We start from the raw sequence: 25,904 nt of genomic DNA on the forward strand, positions 1-25,904 counted from the left end.
GGCCTGTATTAATGAGCGGCTGGGGAAGGGTCACATGGCCTGTGCACTGGCCAGGTGGCGTCTCTGTGGATCTTACACACTTCAGTGCATTATGATCTTGAGCCCTCAACAGCAGGACATCTGGAACTCCAGACCAGCGCTAACCCAGTCAGCACCATGCCAAAACATCGCTTCTGTTTCTCTGTCACGTTTCTGCTCACATCTGCTTGATTTGCTATGCTATTTTTTTATTTTTTTTTATTTTTTGCCTTTAGACAATATTCAATATATGGGGACACTTTTCAATAAAGTTCCAGTGGTTAACATGAACTTAGAATTTATTAATCTTAATGTAAACATTTAACTGATACATTATTATATTCAAAAGCTATATCTGTTTATATTATTTTGTAGACTTGAGACAACATGAACTAACAACAAAAATGAACAAATAGTGTAACAGATGTCTTGCTCATTGTTAGTTTAGTTAATGCATTAACTAACATTAACAAATGGGAACGTATTGTAAAGTGTTACCATCTTTATATTCATGTATTTGCTCTGAAATGGCTTTAAAAAGTTTATTTTTCAGTGAGAAGAACCATCATTTAGTTAAAAATCAATGTCTTCCACTGCTTCAACATTTTCAACATCAACATTTTGTAAAAAAAAATAGGTAAATAAAAAATGCCATGCAGAAACAAAATAAGTGGTCAATCAATAGTTTTGAATTTTGATTCATTGAAATGATCTGATGCACACACATGAATCAAAATTTCCAACTCCAAGTTTATATTGCATTAAAATAGTTGCAATATTCTTGTTAATGTTATATTCCCAGCAGAATAATTGTGAATAATATAGTAATTACATTGCTTTTATTAAATATAATGGGTAAATATAAATGCACATTATTCATAATGATGCTTAGATTTATATTAGCAGCAAGTATATCATCTATCTATATCTATATATATCCATCCCTAATAGAGAGCTGCCATTGTTTACTGTTTTCTTGAGATCTGGCTCCATTTCTAGCCATCTGCTGCTGCTTGCGTTTGCACTGGTGTAGGAACATGCTCAGCAACTTTGATCAAGACTTTAGCAGAGTATATACATCCTCAACAAGAAAAAAGCGTGTGAGAGTTTTCCGAAGCGCTCTTAAATCATAGGCGAGCTATAAAGTTGGCCGTGTAGGATAAGATTGATGACCTTGTCTCGGTGTAATGTTTAGGTGCTCGCTGACACTACGGTGAATAAGGCGAAGGTCCGGCTCTCCTCAAACCCCCACGTATCCGAGGGTCTCCTGATCTCCATGACAATGAGCGTTGCTCCTCTGTTGCTATGGTGAGGCTGGGAATGTTTTGGGGCCCCTGTGTTTGTGTGTGCTGATGTGGCTCCTCTCCTCTCCTTCCCCCCGGTGTGAAGAGGAGGGCAGCTGGGGTCTTTGTTATGATGGAGGGAGTGTTCGTCATGGACAGAGAGGTTAAAGGCCTCAACTCATTAGACTAGAGCTAGTTTTGTTTCGGGATGCAGATTTGGACTTTGGACATCAACATGCTAACAAAACTGTTTATCATACGCAAGTACACAAAGTGTTGGCGTGCGTAATTTCTGTGCCAATATAGCATCACCAAACTGAAGTGTTTTGAAGCAGGTTTCCCAAATATTCCCTTCACTGCCATTGGTTGGTTCAATGTTGTGTCGAGTGTGCTCAAACAGATCAAAGTTGTGAAAGCGACAAGCTATAGAGTGACTTATTATTGTCTGTCTCAACACAACTCTCAAAATGGGATAGATGATAGTATCTTAACATGAAGAAATACCCATGCCAATTTTAAAATCAAACATTGAAATGCTTGAAAAGTTGAAAAGTTACCATGCATGCAGTTTTTGTTATTACAAAGCTATTAAAAATTCTTCATGTTTATTGAAATATGAAATAAAATGTAAATATTAGATGGGAAACTTAGAAAACGTTACTTTGGCAATTAACTGAAATTAAATTCATTTAAGTAGAATTACTGAAACTAAAACTTAAAAAAAAATATTTAAATGAGAAGAAAGATAAATGAAAAGGATGAAAGCACATAGCAAGATTACTAAACAAAAAAATTACATTTAAACTGAAAATATAGAAATAAAAGCTAATTAAAAATATTAACAAATACTACAATAGTATTACTAAAATCACACCAGACCCAACAATATTCAAAATTATTAACATGACACAGACTCAACAATTTTGAAACGTCTATTTGATTTTGAATGTTTCATGCTCTCAGCAGCCAGTAATTTACCTTTGGAACAAACTGTGTTTATTCTCATTGTAAATGTATTATCTTTGATCTTGTGTAGATGTTTATAGTTTTTAAGGGTGAGGGCGGGTGACACAACCGTTGACATCTGTCCAATTGGACTTGCAAAGTGACAAATAAATTTCCAGCAAAACAAAGTAGAGTTTGATTGGACACAGACCTTTGACAACAGCAACAACAACAGATTTTCTTCTCCATTTTAAGCATTGATCAGTATTTTTGGTTATATGGTTAGTTGTATGCAGGGCTTGACATTAACTCTTTTGCTCACCAGCCACTGTGGTTAGTGGTCACTCAGCATTTTCACTGGTCACACTTTTGACATCAATACCACGGGAAAAACTGCCATATAGATATTTTAATATTATCTCATAATTTGGCAGCAGGTATATTAGGCTGCTGTCATTTAAAGACCTGAAACACAGATCCATTGTACTGTTACACATGTGTTTTCTTTCTCAACACGTTCACTTAAAACATACGTGAATACTCGCCAAGACCTGCATTTTGACATTATTTTGTGTGTATTTGACTGTTTAAGCACAATAAGCAGCACAAAAGAACTGAATTTAGTACTGAGAGGTGACTTTATGTGCGCTCACATTGGGTGTGAGCACGAAATATGCAGGAATGAGTCAAATTACGCGCAATACGCACAATACCACGGAAAAAATTCAAGCCCTGTAACACCAACAATATTGAGTGAGTGAGGAGAGGCGGGTTTGTGTGTATCTCGCTGTCGGAGAGAGATGAGAGAGCGAGTTTCACATATTTCAGATATTTATCGAAAAAGTGATATTTTTGACAACACTAGATTGCACTTAGTTTATTATTTCAGCCTTTTTAAAAGACTGCAATTGAAAAATGTATATATTATAAATACAATTCAACCCACCAATTGGCTAGTGACTGCGCAACACGCCACTGCTGAAATCCACTCGCGTTTGGTGGGTGTTAATGTCAAGCCCTGGTTGTATGTTATTATTTACTCTGAGTGTTGTTTATTACTCTGTCAACTCTTTCTCTATGTCCTAAAGCACACAACATCACTGCAGGAGTCGCTTCTAGTTTAACATTTCACAGACACGACTGATGAAACAGTGATAGATACACAACTGCGTTACAGGGAAGCAGGTTTGCTTTGGGCTGCGCTGTTTTCAAGCTTTAATAAACACCAAGCCACTCAATATTGGAACAGGCCTCTTATATTAGTGGGCGACTGATGTGGGTTCTTCATACAACTGGGTCCAAAAGTCTGTTAGTATTAATCTGATGTGCTTCTTTACAATCTCATACAATCAGAAGTTAAAGTCTAAACTGAACCATTTTAAAATAGTAGTTTGAAACACAATGTACTTATCAATGATCACATCTTTCGGTTACAAATCACATTCTTAGTGAAATATAAACCATTTTTTCCAGCAAAAATAAATATATTGTGATATACACTTCTAATGCGTTTGTGGTCATATATATATATATATATATATATAAGCCTTTAATTTACAGCACATTGTTTGTAGGACAAGGTGTGAAAGTCCTGGAAAACTTTCTATCATTATTTAATGAGTAATGATTGTCAAGATTGCTGTGGATTGCAGCACTAGTATTGAGTTCACTCTTAAGTTTACTTTTACCCCCATCCTCCCATCTTTCTTTTATTCGTTTTTTCCTCATATTGCCTTCCCACCCCCTTCCCGTTTTGGTCACCATCCTCTTTGTTCATTTTCTCTGCTTTTGTCCCGTTTCCATACACACGCCTGTCACCATATTTCTAGTCCCATAATCCCCCAAACTCCCCCTGAACTCCCTCCTTTCAACATATCCCGCTCTTATAACCTTCTATCTCTCTCTCTCTCTCTCTCTCTCTCTCTCTCTCTCTCTCTCTCTCTCTCTCTCTCTCTCTCTCTCTCTCTCTCTCTCTCTCTCTCTCGCTCATGACATGACACAGCATGACTGTAAATAATACAATATTGCCAAAGCTTGGAATACATAGAACAATAATAAAGACAAAAAATATTATGACATAACTTTAATTGAAATGAACAGTGGAACAAATTAGAACATGTGTGAACATTTGACACCACAATGTTTTAACACACACACACACACACACACACACACTCACACATATCTGGCAGCCAGTGCTGCGGTCTGTCCCTCTCCTAGAATGATCTTTATCTGTTCTATTTTAGTCATCGCTGTAAAGTTCTTTAGGCACTGTAGTCGAGGTCTCTGATTGAAATGTAAATGTCTCTCTCTCTCTCTCTCTCTCTCTCTCTCAGTGCCCGTCGGGCCGTACCCCCCGCCCCTGCAGCAGGTGTTCCAGGCGCCCCGCAGGCCGGGCATGGGCACCGTCGGCAAACCCATCAAACTGCTTGCCAACTACTTTGAGGTGGAGATCCCAAAAATGGATGTGTTCCACTATGAAGTGGATATCAAACCTGATAAGTGTCCTCGACGGGTCAACAGGTAAACGCCCCGTCACCTCAAACGTACACAGTCATTCCTGAGGAATTTTCACCAGCATTTTGACTTAATTTTAAATGTCATATAAGTATAATATAAAATAATTAGTGCTGTCAAATAGATTAATCGCGATTAATCGCATCTAACATAGAAGTTTGTAAATATATAATATATGTGTGTATACAGTGTATATAGTATTTACGGAATATTTATATATATATATATATATATATATATATATATAAACATACATACATATACTGTACACACACAGACAGGCACGCACACACACATTCACATATATAAAATATAATATATATATATATACACATATTATACGTACACATATATTTTATAAACACAAACTTAGTTTTACAATCAATCAATCGCGATTAATCAATTTGACAGCAGTAATAATATATATGTGTATATATACATAAAATGTATACAATATATTGTGTATATAAAAAATATATATATACAGACACATATATTATATATTCACAAACTGTTAGATGCGATTAATCACGAATAATCAATTTGACAGCGCTAAAAAGAATATAACATAATAGTTATTTTTCTAAATTGAATTTGGAATTAGGTAGAATGACATGAAGTAAATATAAATTAAAATAGAAATATTAAATAAAACTGACTAAAGAACCTAACAAAATGATTAAATATTAAACAAAATTTTAAATGGTAACTGAAAATGTGAAAAATAAAAGCTAGCTTTTTTCCTAGTCTTTCCTCAATATGAAGGTTCCCCTATTATAAGCTGTTTCTCTAAAAACATTTGGATCAGTAGAGTTAAACCCTGCAGATTTGCACGGTTCGGTGTGGCGAGGGCCAAAATTTAGTTACCGCACTTACGTGCAGTGTGACCTGAAACCTGTTCTCCCCTGAAAAGGTTTTAAGATAAAATGTTCTCATACACGTGCACAGACAACGGTTGAATTTTGTTCATCCCAAACTGTATTTCAGTTCAGCTAAGCCTTCTGCATGCTAAGTTAAGTACAACTTAAGCCTGGTTTATTCTTGACGCGTCTGCACAAGTGTGAGGATGAGTGTGAAAAGTGACGTCTTTGTGCCGTCACCACTGCATGAGCGTGAATGAGCCAAGATAGTGCACTTCTGCAATGAAATGCAATGCTTTTGGACCCACTTTTTGAGGCAGAAAGGATGCAAATAATCTGAAAGCATGTTTTCACTTACATTGCCTGTTACAGCTCATCAGTTGTTTTTGATTAAAGGATTTATACTAAGTATTGATTTATATATTAAGTATTTGTCCACTACTTAAGGCATTTTTCTTAACCAGTATTTGAATGCAATTTAATATTGTTTAACAATTTAACACAAAAAAAAAAAAAATGTTTTGATCAGGTTTTCTGAAAGACGAGTAATCACAGTTAAATGTGACTCTTCACAGGGAGGTTGTGGAATACATGGTCCAACATTTCAAACCGCAGCTCTTTGGTGACCGAAAGCCAGTGTACGATGGGAAGAAGAATATCTACACTGTTTTAGCATTACCTATAGGCAGCGAAAAGGTATGTAAAGGATTTAATTGATGAGATGTTGACAATGCGATTGAGATTGCGAAATATATTCATGATGATTGCTGGTGAAATTTAATTTATTTATTTTTATTTGGCTATTAAAGGTACACTATGTAACTTATTTTGTTAAAAATTGACAATTTAAAGCTGCATTCCGTAACTTTTTTGGGTTAAAAATTATCTAAAATAAATATTTGAGCAAGTACATAACCAGCCGGTGTGCAAAACTACCTTCTTGCTTTAGCTCGATTCAAAACTGTAAGCGTGTAATAATGTTTTTAATTCCAGTGGTACTGGTGGATTTCCGCGGGAAATTCGAGCATGTGTTTGCGCGATTACGTCACATCTGTACACATAAAGGAGGAGTCTCGGCTAGTAGGCAATGAGTGTGAGGATGTTGGAGGTGGAGATTTATAGCCTTTTCTCACAGCTCTTGATATAATTAAACTTATCAATTTAATGGCGGATCCAGAAAGGTTCAAACGACAATCGCCAGTGACAACTGGACATTCAACCGCTGTAAAATGCAAAAGACTTCGGAGTGGCTACTGACAGCCGCACAAACATTGGATTCATCCGCGCTGTGCCGTGCCGAGGCACAACCCACGTAAAGTTGATAATTCTGCGAGCAGTTTTCGAACAGAGATGGCGACAAAGAGGAAAAACTACAGACTGCAGCTTTAAATAATGAGTCAATATACATCACTCGTGTTTTTGTCTAAACCTGATTCACTATGGTAAGCCTATTAAGTGTTTTTATTTTAGACCTGACGGGATGGTTTTCGTGGACAGTTGCGTACATGCGTCAATCGCCCATGCTTGAGACTTTTCCATCTAAACTGGTTATATCTCTTAAGCCTAGTAGGGAATGTTTTATGCACAGTAGGATAAGCATATTCATCACGCAGTGCCCAAGCACAACCAAAACAATGTTCTTCTGCAAAATACATGCAGTTTTGTTTTTTAAACACTAGAGGGCGTAGTGTACCTTTTAAATTTCCAATACATTCCTTTCATTAAACTAGTTTCAAACAGCCTGTTTCAATGAATCAGTTAAAACTCCTTGATCAGTTTCAAAGCAACATGACATGAATATCGCCAAGTCTTCTCTAGCCTTAATTTCCTACTATTCTGATCCTGGGCCTTAATTTCATGTCGTAGGTTGACTTCGAGGTGACCATCCCTGGAGAGGGGAAAGATCGCATCTTTAAAGTGTCCATTCGTTGGCTGGCGAAGGTGTCGTGGAGGCTGTTGCAGGAGACGCTGGTCAGTGGACGTCTGCAGGTCCCGCTGGAATCTGTCCAAGCCCTCGACGTGGCCATGAGACACCTGGCCTCCATGAGGTACGCTGGCCATGTGCTTACAAGCCACAGGCAACCTGGCCCTATGATTTAAGCGATTCAGAAAAAAGCCGACATAATCACAGAATCCAGTCGTAAAAAATGGAATTTACATGGAATACAGTAATAGAATGCAGTAATGGAATGTCACGAAATTTGACAAAATTAAAAAAATTCATTAAACGTAGCGCTGTATAATTAATCGAATCACAAAATGTACTGGTGTCCGGGAATTTTGAAGTGCAAAATTATTATTATTAATATTAATAATTATAATATATTTTTTTAACTTTTTGTTCCAAGGAATAGCAAAAAAAAAATTCTACAATGTTTTAGTGTTACCAGTAAGCATTTCAGTTACATTTTAAAATATTAATTAAATAGTTTTAAAAAATTGTCTTGATTGCTGTTTTAATGATACATTTGTATTAAAGTATTAAATCATAAATTCAAACAAATTAAAACAGAAAAAATTTATTCTGGAAAAATAAAATCTTTCATAGGGCCCTATTATTATTATTTTTTTAAATGCAAATATTCTCTTATTTTAAAGGTTCCTTATTTTTTTTGAGTGTCCTACAATAAGTTTACATGCATCCAAGGGCACTTTAAAACACTTACATTTTCTGCAGCATCAGCTCTTTTTTCACAGTGTCTGAAACGGTTCGATAAAGGATTCGGCCTCTCTAAACTCCTCCGTTCAACAAGCTGCTCTGCTCTGATTGGTCAGACGGCCCAATCTGTTGTGATACAGTGCTTACAGTGCATGTCGGAAACAAAATTCTATTACCATTTCTAAAGTCAAGCTGCGGAGGCTTCCTAAGTAGTAGTACTTGATACACAGTGTTATAAACCGTAATGACGGCGTCGGTTTTACCATATCAATTCGAGCCAGAGTTTCATTCTTTGGAAAGTGCATCAAAATGGATTTGCAGAGCAGACAACAGCGTCTTCTCGACTTTTTCCTGTCTCAGCTACAACTAGTGTTTGAGGGTCAAAGTAGAGGTTGTTCGCAGGCAGCCAATGAAGACCATAGTCTGGCATTATGCAAACCTACGTAGGTTCTTAGAGGAATTGGTGACGACTCGTTTTTTTAGGCAATTCAGGGTCCCACTTTATATTAAGTGGCTTTAACTACTATGTACTAACATTGACATTAATAATTTGATACAATTTACTTATTGTGTACAGACATGTTTTTACATTGTACTTCTATTTTGAAAATACCTGCATGTAATTACAGCTGTAATTAATGTATGTAATTCCCTTCCCTTACACCTTAACCAACCCTTAAACCGACCCATACCACCACACCTGACCCTAACCTTACCCGTATCACACACACCTGACCCTAACCTTGCCCGTATCACACACACCTGACCCTAACCTTGCCCGTATCACACACACCTGACCCTAATCTTACCAGTATCACACACACCTGACCCTAACCTTGCCCGTATCACACACACCTGACCCTAACCTTGCCCGTATCACACACACCTGACCCTAACCTTGCCCGTATCACACACACCTGACCCTAACCTTGCCCGTATCACACACACCTGACCCTAATCTTACCAGTATCCCATCTCAATAGCAGCTAAAGTGTTTTACAATACAACATGAAGACAATAAATTCATTGTACTTATTTTTCGATGCAAGTACATAGTACTTAAAGCCACTTAATATAAAGTGGGACCCAATTCAGAATCGCTTCTTTCTTTTGGGAGACAATGACTCTATTTGTCATGCATTTTGATCTTTAAAACTTAGTTTTTTACAGTCACAAACAGCCATATTACACACTACAGTAAAGCCCCTTTCACACAGCGCGTTGATCTCGGGAAACTGCTGGGAAATTGCCAGAACACCTTCTGTGTGAATGCAAACACGACCCGGGATTGATGCCGGGATCGATGCCGGGTTGGGGATCTAGCAACATTGCCGTGTTCAGTCCCGGAACGCGCGCTGTGTGAACAAAAGCCGCATTCAATGCCGTGTCGTAATGATGGCGCTGAAGCCGGGATCGTTCGCAGCTTGAAACGGTACGTAATGCACTAGTTTATGATCGAATCAGAGAAAGAAATGCACAAGCGTGGTTTCTCGAGAGAGAAATTGCAGCTCATAAGCAAACTTAAGACGCTAGTGAGACATTACGTCACATCGATGTCACGTGTCTTTACGGGATTTTTACGGGTTGTGTGTGAACGCACTCTCTGATTCCGGAAAATCACTGGCAGTGTGAATGAACCAAAGTCAAACGAACCCGGGTCAAATCCCGGGTCACTTTATCTGTGTATTTTCCGGAATCTCTGTGTGAAAGGGGCTTAAGATTTGGAGCATCCGTCTCTCTCTTTTGCAGGTACACTCCAGTGGGACGGTCCTTCTTTTCCCCTCCTGAAGGATATTACCATCCTCTGGGTGGAGGCAGGGAGGTGTGGTTCGGCTTCCATCAGTCTGTTCGGCCAGCCATGTGGAAGATGATGCTCAACATCGACGGTGACGTCTTTTTTTCTCTTGATTGCTCTCTTATTGAATGTCAAGAAACGTCAATGTTTTGTGCTTAAATATACAAACTCCGTTTTTGTTTTCAGTATCTGCAACGGCCTTTTATAAAGCTCAGCCTGTCATAGAGTTCATGTGTGAAGTTCTGGATATCCGCAACATTGATGAGCAACCCAAGACACTTACTGACTCGCAAAGGGTCCGTTTCACCAAGGAGATCAAAGGTGGGGTTCTCCTTCATTCTGAACACCTTAGCAACTGCCTAGCAACGTTCTAACAATCACACAAAATAACCTGGCAACACCATAGCACCTGCATGATAACAGCCATCAGAAAAATGTCTAGTGGTTCGGTGTGTGCAGGTTCCAGTCACGGTTCGATATGTTTTCGGTAAGGCGAAGGCAGGGCTGGACTGGGACTAAAAATGGGGCCGGGCATTTTGGCCCAGACTGGCCCACTACATATAATCATAAACACAACAGATCTTTTCACGCCCCTGAATATGTATACTAACTCCTATTAAAACCACTAATGCCATGTAGCCTAATGAGTGAGTAGGAATGAGTAAGAGTTAATAGATGAAATAACTACTAATTGTAAAATACAATCGAACTACCCCACAATGATGAATCCTAAAACAAGCTATAAGCTGCATTGGCATAGCAATATCAGTGTTTGACGAAGGATTTTTGGTAAATCTGTGGTGGGTGGACCTCTGTCCTTTTAGGGGGGTTCGGGGGAGCTCCCCTGTAAGAAAAATTTGTGCCTTTTAATGTTAAATTCATCAATCTGGTGCACTTTGAGAGTTAAAAATTAAGAGCTCCAACCCATAATCAGTGTGCAAATTGAACAAAGAAAAACTCAAAACTCTTTTAGCTGTGATATAGTGTCTGTCTGCATTACGCTACTACATAATAGTAGTTCCATGACAGTAATAGCCATATATTGTAAAACAAATGCACTGAAAAATAAAAGGAACTTTCATAATTAGTTTTGTACTAATTTCCATGCTTGAAAGAGATAAACATATGATCTTTTATTTTGGCGGAAAACATGGTTTACAAACGCGTCTCATTACAATTCTAGTAAAATGCGTAATCATCAACTATGCAGATGTGTAAATAATGCGTAACTGGGTAATGGGTTCCTACACTCATCGCCTCGGTGTTCTTCTGAAAGTAGCCTATAGTTCTGCTTAGCACAGTTCTCTACACTCACTCATTCTCTCCTGATCCTCCTCAATATCATCATCAGACACTTGAAGGGCTCACTTCTTTTTTTCACGCTATTTCTCTGCACATTCCTTGCGTTTCTTCTCCATCTCTGACTATTTTGACAGATACACACTGACACTGCACGCTCGCTCAGAGCCCAAAGGGGGAGGAGTTTAAAGATGTGATTGGACTAGCCCAGTGCCAATCAAGAAAAGAACCAATGGGCCGCTGATCTACGTGTTTCATGGGCCGGTCTGTTAAAAAAAAAAAAAAAAATTTTTTTGTTCAATGCATTACACCGGCACAAAGATCCCAGCGCCGCCAATTAAGCAAAACTAAACGAATGGGCCGCCGATGTACGAGTATTATGGGCCGTTTAGACAAAAAAAAATTTATTAATTTTTTTTTTTTAAAGAATGATCTGTATCGGCCCAAAAAGCACGTCGGCACACCGGGAAAATGCCCGGTATGCCCGATGGCCAGTCCAGCCCTGGGCGAAGGGAAAAACAATTTATTTTTTATTAAACAGTGGTTTACTTAAAAAAAAATATGGCTCTGTCTTTAAATAAAAAGGTCTGTCAATACTGCTGCATCCAATGCAACACACTCCTCATACTACAGTTTATGGTGCTTTTGTAAATAAGGGAAGAGATTTAAAGTGATTCCACTTTTGGAGGCATAATATGTTGAGGAGGCAAAATGTATATTATTAATGCACTCTGTCTGTTATTTGTGCGCCTGCGTTCATTCAGTGAAGTTTATGGGAGATTCGCTTGAAATAACTTTTATGCAAAATGGAAATACTAACATTAACAGATAAAAGATAAAACCGTAAGATATGAGTTATTCACTGAGGAAAACGAGTGCGTCACCAAGAAATCAATAATGACAATTCTTTCTTTTTTTTATGGAATACTTTAGTATTTATGAATGATTTATCCATGCACATAATTTTTTTGTTAAATTTATGTTCCTGGTAATCTTGAATCAGAAAAACTCCCCCCTCCCTCTTGCAGCTCTCCTCTTCTCTGATGCCGAGGGCGGGGCAACCTGTCAATCACATGAGATCATCCAATAGCAAACCACAACCATCCAATCAATTCCCCATGGACATAATTAAGCCCCGCCCTACATTTGTTCTTGTTCCAGAAGCAGTTTCACTCCGATATACAGTCACAATAGAGAAGAAAAGACTAGCCCAGCTTCCGTTTCATGCTGACTTTAATCACTAAACCGCACACACATCTGACAGGAGGGCGAGCCGCTGTAAACTGTATGGTTATGAGTGAGTTTGATGTACATAATATAAAGCACATCTTATGTTTAGGATAACTTGGATCATGCACTTCTCACACAGCAGTTCACTCTGTATCCTTTATTGTTTTTCAGATGTATTCGCCTCAAAGTATATCCATATAAACGGTATTATCCCATCCACGTTTTACATTTTTACTCTGCATACACAGAAGTTCTGCATGTGCAGTGGTTAAAACAATGCTGCATTCGTGAAACATTCGTGTGCTTTTGCACCCCTAATAGTTTGAGATGAAGTATCAGGTGAGGTCATTGGATGATCTCAGCATCCTGCCACGCCTTTGCCTTGTCATTTATTTGTTAAATTGAATTGGATGAGTCATTTTGATATCATGCTTTTATACAGAAATCGATTTAAAGTGGTACTATAATGCTTTTATACATGTTCATCTTTCTTCAGTGTGTGTCATGTTGCTGTTGCATGAAAAAGCTCTGCAAAGTTCCTTCAGCAGGAGCTATTCTCTATATCAGTGTCACTGTTTCTGAACTCTCTGAAACGCCTCCATTGTAGTCTTGAGTTTCTTCGGGGAACAAACATGTCACAATATTCCTCATTTAAATAATTCATATACAGAATAAAGAGGCGGGGCCTGGTTGAGTTAGTTAGTAGTGTGTTGAAACTGGCGGTTATGGTAAGGGGCGGAACATTTCCCAAACACACTCGAAGCGCTCGACCAATCACAACACGCTGCTCCAGCCGACCAATCAGAGCGCAGTGTGCTTTTCGGAAGGAGGGGCTTCATAGGGACAGGAAGTAAACAGAGCGTTACTGACAGACTGGGAAGAGAGGAGCTGCAACAATGGAGGATATGGGGAAAATAATGTGTTTTTTAACATTCAAGCATGAAAACCTATTCTAGTAGAGTCCAAAAACAAAATAAAGCATTCTAAAGGCAATTATTAGTTTCTAACACTGGTGAAATGCTGAAATTACTCTGGTTCTGGTGCAGGGAACTGTAAAATTAATTGGCTAGAGGAGCAGCATGACAAAAACAGAAGCAAGGTGTCCGTCAATTTATAATGCAATTTATAATCATTTATAATGCATGAATTTTAGTTTTGCAGTTTGAGCTGCTGTTGTTTTGAAAACCTCAAATAACAATAGCCATAACAAGCTTCTTAATGCTGCTTAAGTTTTTCCCCGGTGGACATTTCCAGGTCTGAAGGTGGAGGTCACGCACTGTGGTCAAATGAAACGAAAGTACCGCGTCTGTAACGTCACGCGTCGGCCTGCTAGTCACCAAACGTGAGTATAGTTCTGGGAACAGAGCAATAGTGTCATTTTCATATGGGAGTTCACACTTGTTCCATTTTTAATAATGTTCATTCTTTGAGTTAGTTTTGATATTTTATTAGAGATATGATATTTGATTATATTAGAGTTCTGACACATAGTGATGCAACTGAAAATATTTGTCAGAAAATGAATTTACGGTGGTGGCCAAAACAGTTTAAAGGGACGAAATCATAACCTGAAATGGTGACGTTTAATTGCCAGATGGTCTCAGATGGTGCATTTTTAACTGCATTCCAGTGTTATCAGTGTCTCTTTAAATATCTCTTGGAGCATTTTGCTAAATATAAGCTCTATTCATTATATTTAACTTAAAGTCCCCTTGTGATGAAAAGCAAGCTTTTAATGTTGTTTAAATGTCTATTTGGTGTTTTTAATATGCTTTAAAAATCATAAGTCAAGTCCATTGCTGAGTACTTGTTACTTAAAACTGCATTGAACCAAAGAGTTGTATATTGATTATCTATATATCTATATATCAACAACAAACTGGAGTTCATATCACTAAAAAGTTGATATAAAAATTGACTTGTGTGCAATTTAAATGTTTATATGCAACAGTTTTATTTGAGCATTGATAAATGTGATTAAATGAATATTATTTGGTTTTTGACTAAATTAAATCTTTAGAAAATTCGGTGCATCGCTAATTTCACATTATGCACGAGTAAACCCTGGGTTAACATGGTTATTTGCGTGTTTAACATTGATGTGTGACATAAACGTGCATGTGTATCCAAATGAAGCGCATCTTTGTTCTATGCCGTCAAATAGTTTGTAAAATAACTGCCAATTTGGATTTAAGTCTTGATCCTGTCAATCATGTCTCCAGGTTTCCCCTGCAGCTTGAAAGCGGACAGACGGTAGAATGTACCGTGGCTCAATACTTCAAGCAGAAGTACAACCTGCAGCTGAAATACCCGCACCTGCCCTGTCTACAGGTGGGCCAGGAGCAGAAACACACCTACCTGCCCCTGGAGGTGAGTCCTGTCATCCTCACGCTGTGATGGCTATAGACCGCAGTCTCTGTTCTTATACGCTTTGCTGTTCTCGTAGGTGTGCAACATTGTAGCAGGGCAGCGGTGCATCAAGAAACTGACAGATAATCAAACCTCCACCATGATCAAAGCCACAGCAAGATCAGCACCAGACCGACAGGAGGAGATCAGCAGACTGGTGAGTGCATGTGGGAAACATGACCAGGTTTACATATAGCCAACACTGGCTAGTGGTGCTTTAAGTGCATTATTGTCATTGTTACATATCCAGAGTATTTTTACCCATAGGATAATATAGGGCTGGACAATATCACGATCTTTATTTTTCAGCCTCAACAAGATGTACAGTAGTGGCCAAAAGTGATGTCCGGAAGGGATATTTGGTTTTTATAATCCTACAAGTTCGATTAATATGAGGAAAATATTAATTTCTTTTTAAATATGCAACAAACAAAAATATTCAGCAAAAAATGGCAAACCGCAGCTACAGGATTTATTTTACTAAGCAACAAAAATGCATAGAAAAATAAAAAGCTCATGTTCAGTTATTAATATTTCCTCGGTTCTCTCTTGTTTTTGCATGTGTTCATCATAGTTTCTTTGTATGTCAGCCTGGATAAAAATGATTCCCGCACAATTTGGCGTGTTTCATTGCGATTTCAAGAACAACTACGCAATCTGTTTACAATATCAAATGTTGAATAATATTTGGATGAAGGGTGAAAGATGTCGGTCGTCACTTTTGGCCACTGCTGTACTACCCCTTTGATGGGAGCCAGTGATTTCTCCTTGGACTTCCATTTTGTGTTGACAAACACATGCAATTATCCAATTGTTTTTAGGTTTGATTATACAAATTGAGAGTCAAGAATATATTATTTTCTCTGATAACTTGCATTTAATTCAGAATCCTCCTAATGTAACGGTTTGCTGCTTTTGGGTGATCTCAGATTTGTGGTCACAGAATGAGCCTTTAGTCATCTGTTTTCCTCATTTGATTGCGGCTGTAAGGATCAATAAAGTTGTCGTGCACTAGCCATGTTTCCATCCAAAGTTGCGAATTTAACTTGAATATTGAAGCAAAACTGGAATATCACATACTGTAACACATTTGCGAATAAAGCAGCATTTCCATTCCGTGAGTCGAAGAAAACAAAATCGTCACTTCCTGGTATTAAAAGTTGGAGAAGCAACTGTATATAATAATGTTCATATAGTATAATAAATTACTTGTGTCTCAGAGTGTGCAGTCGAAACGCAATAAACGCGTTATTGGAGGATGATGCCTGGTGTTTGGGAAATGTAAAGGATTTCTATATTTTATTCATTCAAAAACATAGCACAGTAAAAAATATATAATAAATGCAGTGTTGTATTCTACATTTGATTGTGCAGACGCAGTCGGCGTGTGTGATTGGTTGAAGCCAATGGGAATGCTTTATCTCTATCAGTGCGCGTTCCCGCCAAAACGATCGTCAGAACAAATTACTTCAGGAAAATAACTGAAATTTTAGACTAAAATCTGAATAGAAACCGTTACTTTAATAGACTTTTTAAAATTTGATATGGATAAAACAGCGTTTACATATCTGAAATTATCCATGTTTAATCAGATGTAAAGCCAACTCATGACTAATAATGATGTCTAGCCCGAAAAGAGACTGCGTTTCTGTTATGAGACACATAGCTCAATTAATTATTAAAAGTTTAAACATCGACGGTATTTTATTCCCAAATGACAATTATTCGTATGTTAAAGCTTTGAGTACAATCACAGTGAACATTGAGATCTGCGTCGGCGCCGCCGCCGAGAGCACTTGCCATGAAACCACTTCACAAACTGTCTTTTCAACCACACAGTATCGTTATTTCTGTGTTACAAATATTCATATCATCACAGAAGTACTGAGATAAAAGTTAATATTTCAGATATAAACACTGATGTCTACGGTATAGCGATCAAAATAGAGCAAATCACCTTTTGAAAGTAACTTGATGCTTCAAATAGATTGAATCAATTGCAATGTTATGCCAGAAGGTGGCGACAAGTGACTATTAAAATTATATTTGTCATGGAATCATTCATTCAAGAGATTCCATCAAGTTCAAAATCACTGAAACAAGAGAAGTTTAAAATACTTAATTATAGACTGCAGCAATTAACATTTTGTCAGAACCTCTAGTAAATTACATTACTTAAATTGTGTTATTTTCTTTACTTGTCTATTCCTAGTCGTGGGAGAATTGTGATCTCAGTTTAAAAACAAAAAAGTTGTGATTCTCAATTTCCACAATTATGCATGCTTATTGAATAAAAATAGTATCATAACCTCATGTGATGAAGCAGGTTGTAAGAAGGAGGGGGAGAACAACTCATTAATACTCTTTAAATTATTCTTCTACAAAAAAACAAATATCGTTCAATATTATTATGCATTCTAGATACATTATTCAAATTATGTTTTTTTAATAATGCACATTAACTTCCCTTTCCCTTAAAACTGGATTCCATAATCCCAATTCAGATGTCTTTATCGTCTTTTATATTTTTACTCGCAATATGGTTATTTTACTTTTGATTGTTCAATTTCTGTTACCTAAAAATATAAAGCACTATTTGTTCTATAATTGTATTTAGCAAAAATGTGTTTATTATGCAGATTCTCTCGCCCACAGAATCACCCCAATCATTCTAGAATGATTAATAATTATTTTATAAATAGAGCTATTCAAGTCATCTGGAGAAATTATTTTCATATTGCAATATATATCACAGAAAAGACAAATTTTCAATGTAGATTTTTACAGAAAATGTTTACTTTCCTATTTATTTTCTTAATGCACATTTTTGGTCTTATTGTTTGCAGTTCATCACCGCAAGTTAGTATAATATTTTGTAATAATGCCGTAACTTGCTCTGCAATTATTTTCTAATGTCATATTGTAACGTTTCTAATCAATTCCTGATGGACGAAATTATTAAATTATATTTCCCTCATTCTCGACTATCCGGTTTTAGTCAATAATGGATCACATTACACAAGTGAAATGGGTTGTGAATGCAGATTCATATTGCCTGAATGACAGACATTTTCATAATCTTTTTGTAAAATTTTTTTGCTCAGATGAAGAACGCTAACTTTAATCTGGATCCCTACATTCAAGAGTTTGGAATCAAAGTGAAGGACGACATGGCCGAGGTGACCGGCCGAGTCCTTCCCGCTCCTATCCTGCAGTACGGTGGTCGGGTAAGAGCCTTTAGACCGTCTCTGAAGCTCAAACTGCTCCCGTTCCACTTCTGTTCTGTAGCTTAAACAGGAGATCATGGCGCTTGCAACACCAGTGTTATGGGTTCGATTCTCAGTGAATGCATGAACGTATAAAAAAATACACTACCGGTCAAAAGTTTGGAATAATTATGATTTTGAAAGTCTCTTCTGCTCTCCAAGGCTGATTTATTTAATCAAAATACTGTAAAAACTATAATATCGTGACTTATTTCTATTTTATTTTGATTTATTTATTGTTATATATTGTAAATTGTAATTTATTCCTGTGATCAAAGCTGAATTTTCAGCATCATTACTCCAGTCTTCAGTGTCACATGATCCTTCAGAAATCATTCTAATATAGTGATTTGCTGCTCAAGAAACATTTCTGTGTATTGCTTTTTGATATATTTTTGGAAAATGTGATAAACTACCATTCAAAAGACATGTAATAAATACTGTCATTCAGCAAGGATGCATTAAATTGTTCAAAAGTGATAATAATGTTACAAAAGATCCCATTTTAATTAAATGCCGTTCTTTTGAACTTCTGATTCATTAGAGAATCCTAAAAAATGTGTCATCATTAATAATAATCAGAAATGTTTCTTGAGCAGCAAATCATCATATTAAAATGATTTCTGAAGGATCATGTGACACTGAAGACTGGAGTAATGATGCTGAAAATTCAGGTTCAATCAGAGGAAAAATTTGTATTTTACAAAATATTCGCATAGAAAACAGTTATTTTAATTGCAATCATATTTCACAATATTACTGATTTCACTGTATTTTTAATTAAATAAAATGCAGCCTTGATGAGCAGAAGAAACATAAAAATATTTTCTATTCATCAAAAACTTTCAATGCAAAGTCACTTTGGATAAAAGCATCTGCCAAATGCATAACGGTCGACGTGCAGAATTGACACTTCCAGTGTAAAGAGACTATCATCTCCTCCAGTGTGACATTTCTACATTCTCTCTGAACAGAACCGTGCCATCGCGACTCCCAACCAGGGTGTGTGGGATATGAGGGGAAAGCAGTTCTACAACGGCATTGAGATCAAAGTTTGGGCCATCGCTTGCTTCGCCCCACAGAAACAGTGTCGGGAAGAGGTGCTCAAGTAAGGACGCCCACATACATCGCAGAATAATACAGCTATAAATAGTTCAGTGGTAATGTTTGTGACGATCTCTTCCTCAGGAACTTCACCGACCAGCTGCGTAAGATCTCAAAGGATGCTGGGATGCCCATCCAGGGTCAGCCGTGTTTCTGTAAGTACGCACAGGGAGCCGACAGCGTGGAGCCCATGTTCAGGCACCTGAAGAACACCTACTCTGGACTGCAGCTCATCATCGTCATCCTGCCGGGAAAAACACCCGTCTACGGTAAGAGCGTCACACACAGAGCCGAACCTCCTGCCAAATGCCTTCAGACTAACCGACTCGCGCTCGATCTGTGCAGCGGAAGTGAAGCGTGTTGGAGACACTCTTCTAGGAATGGCCACTCAGTGTGTGCAGGTGAAGAACGTGGTGAAAACCTCCCCTCAGACGCTCTCCAACCTCTGCCTCAAAATCAACGTCAAACTCGGCGGCATCAACAACATCCTGGTCCCGCATCAGCGGTGAGAGTGTTACTGGAGTATCTCTGCCTGGATGTGTTTAGATTTAACTTGTCATCTGTAAGCATTCACACTAGGGCTCCACGATTAGTTGAAACCGCGATATGGCTTTAAGGATGCATTCATATTAAATGCATACAGTATATTATGTGCTGTGTGTTTCTGAGTAAAGCATGGGTACACTGTTCTTACCTCCCCGCAGTTTTCCGTCAAAATAAAACGTTAATGGTTTAATGTTTGAAAATGAAGAAATTACGAAAGCCATAAATATTCGTATTGTAATTTTAAAGTTGTAGTGTAAGATAAAAGAATAATAATAGTTATTATATTATTAATTACTAATTAATTTTCTTAAATTCTAAGAAAAAAATCTTGATTAAAAAACTTTTAATGAAAGTAATTATTAGTAATAATAAGTATAAATTACATATAAAAGTACTAAATAAAAACAAAAGAACTTTTGTATGAAATATTTGTAATACTTTGTTTTTGTAATACTTTTGTAATATTTCGTTTTTTTCATATTTTATATTATATTTATTATTTTTGTTATAATAATAACTAAAAACAAAATAAGAAATATTGGTACTGTAATATTTTGTTCATATTTTTGTTTGTTTTATTATTAAAAAATAAATAAAAAATAAAAACAAATAACTATTACTTTTGTTATATTTTATAATATTTTTATATTGTATTTATTATTATTAGTAATAGTTAATAAAATGTAAAATAAAATATACTAAATAAAACGAAATAAGAAATAAAGTACTGTAATATTTTGTTTTTTGTTGTTTAGATTTATTGTTTGTTATTATTTTATTTGTAATAAAAAACAAAAGAAATTACTTTTTTAATGTTTTCATATTTTTATATTGTATTTATTATTATTAATAATAATAAGTATTATATATAAAATATTAAACACACTAAATAAAACAAAACAAGAAAATTACTATTTTAATATTTTGTCTTTATTATTTTTATTTGTTTTATTTTTATTAGTAGTAGTTTTAATAAATAAATAAATAAAGTATAAAATAAAAATAAAAACTAATTAAGAAATATTACTATTGTACTTTTTGTTTTTGTTTAGTATTTTTGTATTTATTAATAATAATAATAATAATAATAATAATAATGAAAATGTTTAATAGCCATATTGATATATAATCTCAAAATTTGGGCCAAATTGTGCTGCCCTACAAACAACCACATGCAAACCGAGCAAACCTTATTTTAAATCGCATTTTAAATTGCAATTGCATTTTTTATCAGAAACATTTTTCCATAAATCGTGCAGCCTGAATCAACAGTGTATTTGAACCTTTGCACAGATCTGCAGTGTTCCAGCAGCCGGTGATCTTCCTCGGAGCAGACGTTACACACCCGCCGGCTGGTGATGGGAAGAAGCCGTCTATCACTGCTGTGAGCATGTCACACACACATTCTTATGTTCTTATGAATTCTCTTTTGCACTTTGAATGAAATTTTAAACCCAAGTAGGGCTGAGAAACTGTTGAAGCTAGAATCAGCCGTCATCACATGAATAAACATTTAAATTGTGCAACTATCACACTGTTTTATAAGTGTAACCATAGTCATGTAGACAAAACAACTAAACAGTTTTTGAGTGCTGTTTAGATGCAGGTTTATCTGAAATAGATCATGCAACAATAATAGCATTGATAATAAACATTTGGTGGTTGTTGGGTAGATTGGTAGTTTGGATGAATTTTACCATTGGGTTTTAACCAATGTCAGGAAGGCAACTACACAGTTAAATGGGTCCTATTGTGCTTTTTTTGTGCATTTATTAATGTGTAATGTTGCTGTTTGAGCATGAAAAAGGTTTGCAATCAGTGTCACTGTTTCTGAACCCCTTGAAACGCCTCCATCGTAGTCTTTTGTAGTTTCTTTCGGAAACGAACACGTCACAATATTCCTCATTTAAATAATTCATACGCAGAATAAAGGGGCGGGGCCTGGTTGAGTTAGTTAGTAGTGTGTTGAAATTTCCCAAACACGCTCAAACCGCTTGACCAATCACAACACACTGATCCCGCCGACCAATCAGAGCACAGTGTGTTTTTCAGAAGGAGGGGCCTCATAGAGACACTAAACAGAGCGTTACTGACAGACTGGGAAGAGAGGAGCCGCTGACTTGGTGCTGGAAACCCAATGAACAGGACAATAGTGAGACCAGAATACAAATATTCATGATTCTGAAGCTGAAAATACAGAATTATTTTAGACGAATATGACTCTCTGTCACTGACTAGATATACTTAAAATAATATAGGCCACTTTTACTGGTAACATCAGACATTTGGCATTATCCGGGCTCACAAATATTCCCCCATTGCATTATTATACATTATATTCAACATTATATATAGTAGTTTAATGCAGTACTGACACTAAACACAGTAATTTTTATTTTGGGTGAATTATACACAATACATATTGTCACTATCCACGGTACATAGTTGCATTTTTGTATTGCAATATATATTACAATATATTGTTACACCCCTATGAGATACACAAAGCCTGAAAAAAATTCAAGAAAGCTGCTTGACTAAACCATCCAAAATTATCATGCATTAACCTGTCATCAAATATATTATATAACAAGAGGAGCTATTATTGATCTGGGACATAATGAAGTTATATAAATGTAACACAACTCTGAGCCGAAAGGCACTTAATTTTAGGCATAGTCTTATATAGAGGGCTGTACTTTACACCCCAGTGCTCATTGTGGCGGGGAGCCGCCCAGTTTGCAGTACTTAATGGTGCTGACACCCCTGGAAGTGTCTCAGAACACATGCGGGAGTGAAAGGGAGGTGGACAGGACCGGATGGGAGCTTTGAAAAGGGAAAATAGCTCGTCGGTGACTCACAGACGAGGAGGAAATGATGTCACCTTCCTCCCTGCGCATGCAACCACTTGTAAGCGTGTTCTCGTTTGCCGGTTGCTAAGCGATGGTGACAAAGGCCTGAGTCACGCAGACGGATGGAGAGAACGTGTATGTGGAGGGAGTGGCGACTGGCCGCTTTCTGTAGGGAACATGAAGTAAACTGCTGACGACAACCAATTTTGGTTTCTCACTTTTTCTGCAACGAGGGGCGGCGGATTTCCTCCACAGGCCGTCCGCTGCCACTGCGCCTGTCTCGCATTATTTCCTTTTTTTTTAGTGATGCTGACATGCATTGCTCTGGTGTATGCAGTTTTATTTAACACAGCTGTTCATGTTCTTTCTGGTCTTTTAGCACTTTTTGTTAGGCGGTTGCTTACTAGACAGAAACAGACTACACACATTTGCATTGTCAAAAAAAAAATTTGTCATTCGTTTAGTGCCACTTTTGAAATGTAGTTTTTCATCTAATACATACAGTACCCTAGTGAAAAATACCTATACCAAAATACATTTGTTTCATACGAAGTATACTACAAAGCCATTAACATATTTACAGACATATTACTTGAGATTACTGGTATAAATATTATAATTAAACTTTATTTGGAGTACTTCTTTATTGCACAATGCACATTTCTTAATATTAAGCCTAAATGTGTTTTAATATTAGTAAGGATAGTATGATCTCTGTATAATATCAGTCTTTAAATGCAAGATATTCAAAGTGTACCTAAAGTGTACTTGCAATAATTCCACTGTAGCACAATATCTTTAGCACTATTTCTGGAAAACTAAAGTGCATAAAGTACAAAATTAGTATTCCAATATTCCAATTTAGCAGACTTTAAGTATATCAATTTAGTATAGCAAAAGTACAATTCCAGGGTACTTATATTAAGTGCATAAATATGTAAATGTATTTGTAGTATACTTGGCATTAAAATAAATGCATTTTAAATACATTTTAGTATAAATTTCACTAGGTTCCAACATCAGTAAGATTCTTTTATAACAGCAAAGATGCTTCAAAGGGACAGTAAAGACATTTATAATGTTACAAAATATTTACATTTCAAATAAATGCTGTTCTTTTGAACTTTCTATTCATTAAAGAATCCTGAAAAAACTGTATCACGGTTTCCACAAAAATATTATACAATTTTCAACATTATAATCAGAAATCTTCAGCAAATCAGCATATTAAAATGATTTCTGAAAGATCATGTGACACTGAAGACTGGAGTAATGATGCTGAAAATCCAGCTTTGATCATATAAATTACATTTTATAATATATTCACATAGAAAACACATTTTAATTTTTAATAATTTTTCAGAATTGTACTGTATTTTTGATCAAATAAATGCCACATCCTATTGTTATATTATATTATATTATATTATATTATATTATATTATATTATATTATATTATATTATATTATATTATATTATATTATATTATATTATATTATAACATCCTCTGACATTGCTCTCTGCAGGTTGTGGGAAGTATGGACGCTCATCCCAGCAGATACTGCGCTACAGTGCGAGTACAGCGACCCAGACAGGAGATTATTGAAGATCTCTCATACATGGTGCGAGAATTACTCATCCAGTTCTACAAGTCAACCCGCTTCAAACCCACCAGAATCATCTTCTACAGGGACGGCGTTCCAGAAGGACAGTTGCCACAGGTAGAGCCCTGTTATCATTCATCCACACAATCGAGTACAATACAGTTCAACAGATTGGGCTCTGTAAGATTGTTTTTGATTTTCAATAAGGCATTTATTTGATCAGAAATACAGTATAAACAGGATTATTGTGAAATATTATTACAATTTAAAATTCTATGTGGATATATTTTAAAATGTAATTTATTCCTGTGATGCAAAGCTGAATTACTCCGGTATTCAGTGTCACATGATCCTTCAGAAATTATTCTGATATGTGATTTGCTGCTCAAGAAACATTTCTGATTATCATAAATATAGAAAACTGGTTAATATTTTTGTGGAAAGCTGGAAACTTTTTTTAGGATTCTTTGATGTATAGAAAGTACAAACACAGCATTTATTAGAAATAGAAATCTTTTGTAACATTATAAATGTCTTTACTGTCACTTTTGGTCACTTGAATGCATCTGATGATGATTTGTCCCGTGTTTTCCTCGTGTAGATCCTGCACTACGAGCTGTTGGCCATCAGAGACGCCTGCATCAAGCTGGAGAAAGACTACCAGCCGGGAATCACATACATAGTCGTGCAAAAACGCCACCACACACGCCTCTTCTGCGCTGATAAATCTGAACGAGTGTGTTTCTCAAAAACAGCATTTTAAAGTTGACATTTAAACTTGTGTTTTATTTTAGTTTAATTGATATACTATACTATATAATAGTTTTTTGTTATTATTTTGAATTAGATTTTATACTTTAGGGAGCGGTTTCCCTGACAGGTCTTAGGTTAAGAAAGGAGTAGACATTAAAGGGATAGTTCACCCAAAAAATGAAAATTCTGTCATCATTTACTCTCCCACAAGTTGTTCCAAACCTGTATGAATTTCTTTCTTCTGCTGAACACAAAATAAGATATTTTGAAGAATATGGGTAACCAGACATTTAATGGGCCCCATTGACTTCCATACTATGGAAAACAATACTACAGTCAATGGGGTCCATCAACTGACATTCTTCAAAATATCTTTGTGTTCAGCAGAAGTAAGAAATTCATACAGGAAACAATGGCAGCAGAAAAAAAACTTTACTGAACAAGAGAAAACTATTTTAAAGCAAATGGCATAGAAAAACTCCACACATCAGCAAAGAAAATGAATACCTGGAAATCTATTTGTAATGATTTCAATGAAATTGAACACACATAAACAACTTCAGGTAAGATTAAGTGTGTGTGTGTCTGTGTGTGTGTGTCTGTGTGTGTGTGTCTGTGTGTGTGAGAGAGAGAGAGAGAGAGAGAGAGAGAGAGAGAGAGGGAGAGAGAGAGAGAGAGAGAGAGAGAGAGTGTGTGTGTGTCTGAGAGAGAGAGAGAGAGAGAGAGAGAGTGTGTGTGTGTGAGAGAGAGAGAGAGAGAGAGA

General features: G+C 36.4%; 1 protein-coding gene across 2 annotated transcripts in view; it reads left to right on the plus strand.

Annotated features, from left to right (window-relative positions):
* The window catches only part of ago1 (argonaute RISC component 1), a 31,365-nt gene that overhangs the window by 2,252 nt on the left and 3,209 nt on the right, over window positions 1-25,904 (plus strand). Inside the window, exons 2-16 of one of the 2 annotated variants that reach the window (XM_077221587.1) lie at window positions 4,583-4,769; window positions 6,199-6,319; window positions 7,490-7,671; window positions 10,032-10,168; window positions 10,264-10,398; window positions 13,837-13,948; window positions 14,829-14,976; window positions 15,053-15,172; window positions 18,120-18,242; window positions 19,256-19,389; window positions 19,470-19,654; window positions 19,731-19,890; window positions 21,225-21,315; window positions 24,311-24,505; window positions 24,990-25,124. In XM_077221587.1, the coding sequence (XP_077077702.1) occupies window positions 4,583-4,769; window positions 6,199-6,319; window positions 7,490-7,671; window positions 10,032-10,168; window positions 10,264-10,398; window positions 13,837-13,948; window positions 14,829-14,976; window positions 15,053-15,172; window positions 18,120-18,242; window positions 19,256-19,389; window positions 19,470-19,654; window positions 19,731-19,890; window positions 21,225-21,315; window positions 24,311-24,505; window positions 24,990-25,124 (2,165 nt within the window). The remainder of the gene's footprint in view (window positions 1-4,582; window positions 4,770-6,198; window positions 6,320-7,489; window positions 7,672-10,031; window positions 10,169-10,263; window positions 10,399-13,836; window positions 13,949-14,828; window positions 14,977-15,052; window positions 15,173-18,119; window positions 18,243-19,255; window positions 19,390-19,469; window positions 19,655-19,730; window positions 19,891-21,224; window positions 21,316-24,310; window positions 24,506-24,989; window positions 25,125-25,904) is intronic. The other variant, XM_077221588.1, reaches the window with a different exon arrangement.

This window comes from Siphateles boraxobius, unplaced genomic scaffold (genome assembly GCF_051911475.1).
Source record: "Siphateles boraxobius isolate OS27281-9 unplaced genomic scaffold, OSU_SipBor_1 84, whole genome shotgun sequence".
NCBI lineage: Eukaryota > Metazoa > Chordata > Actinopteri > Cypriniformes > Leuciscidae > Siphateles > Siphateles boraxobius.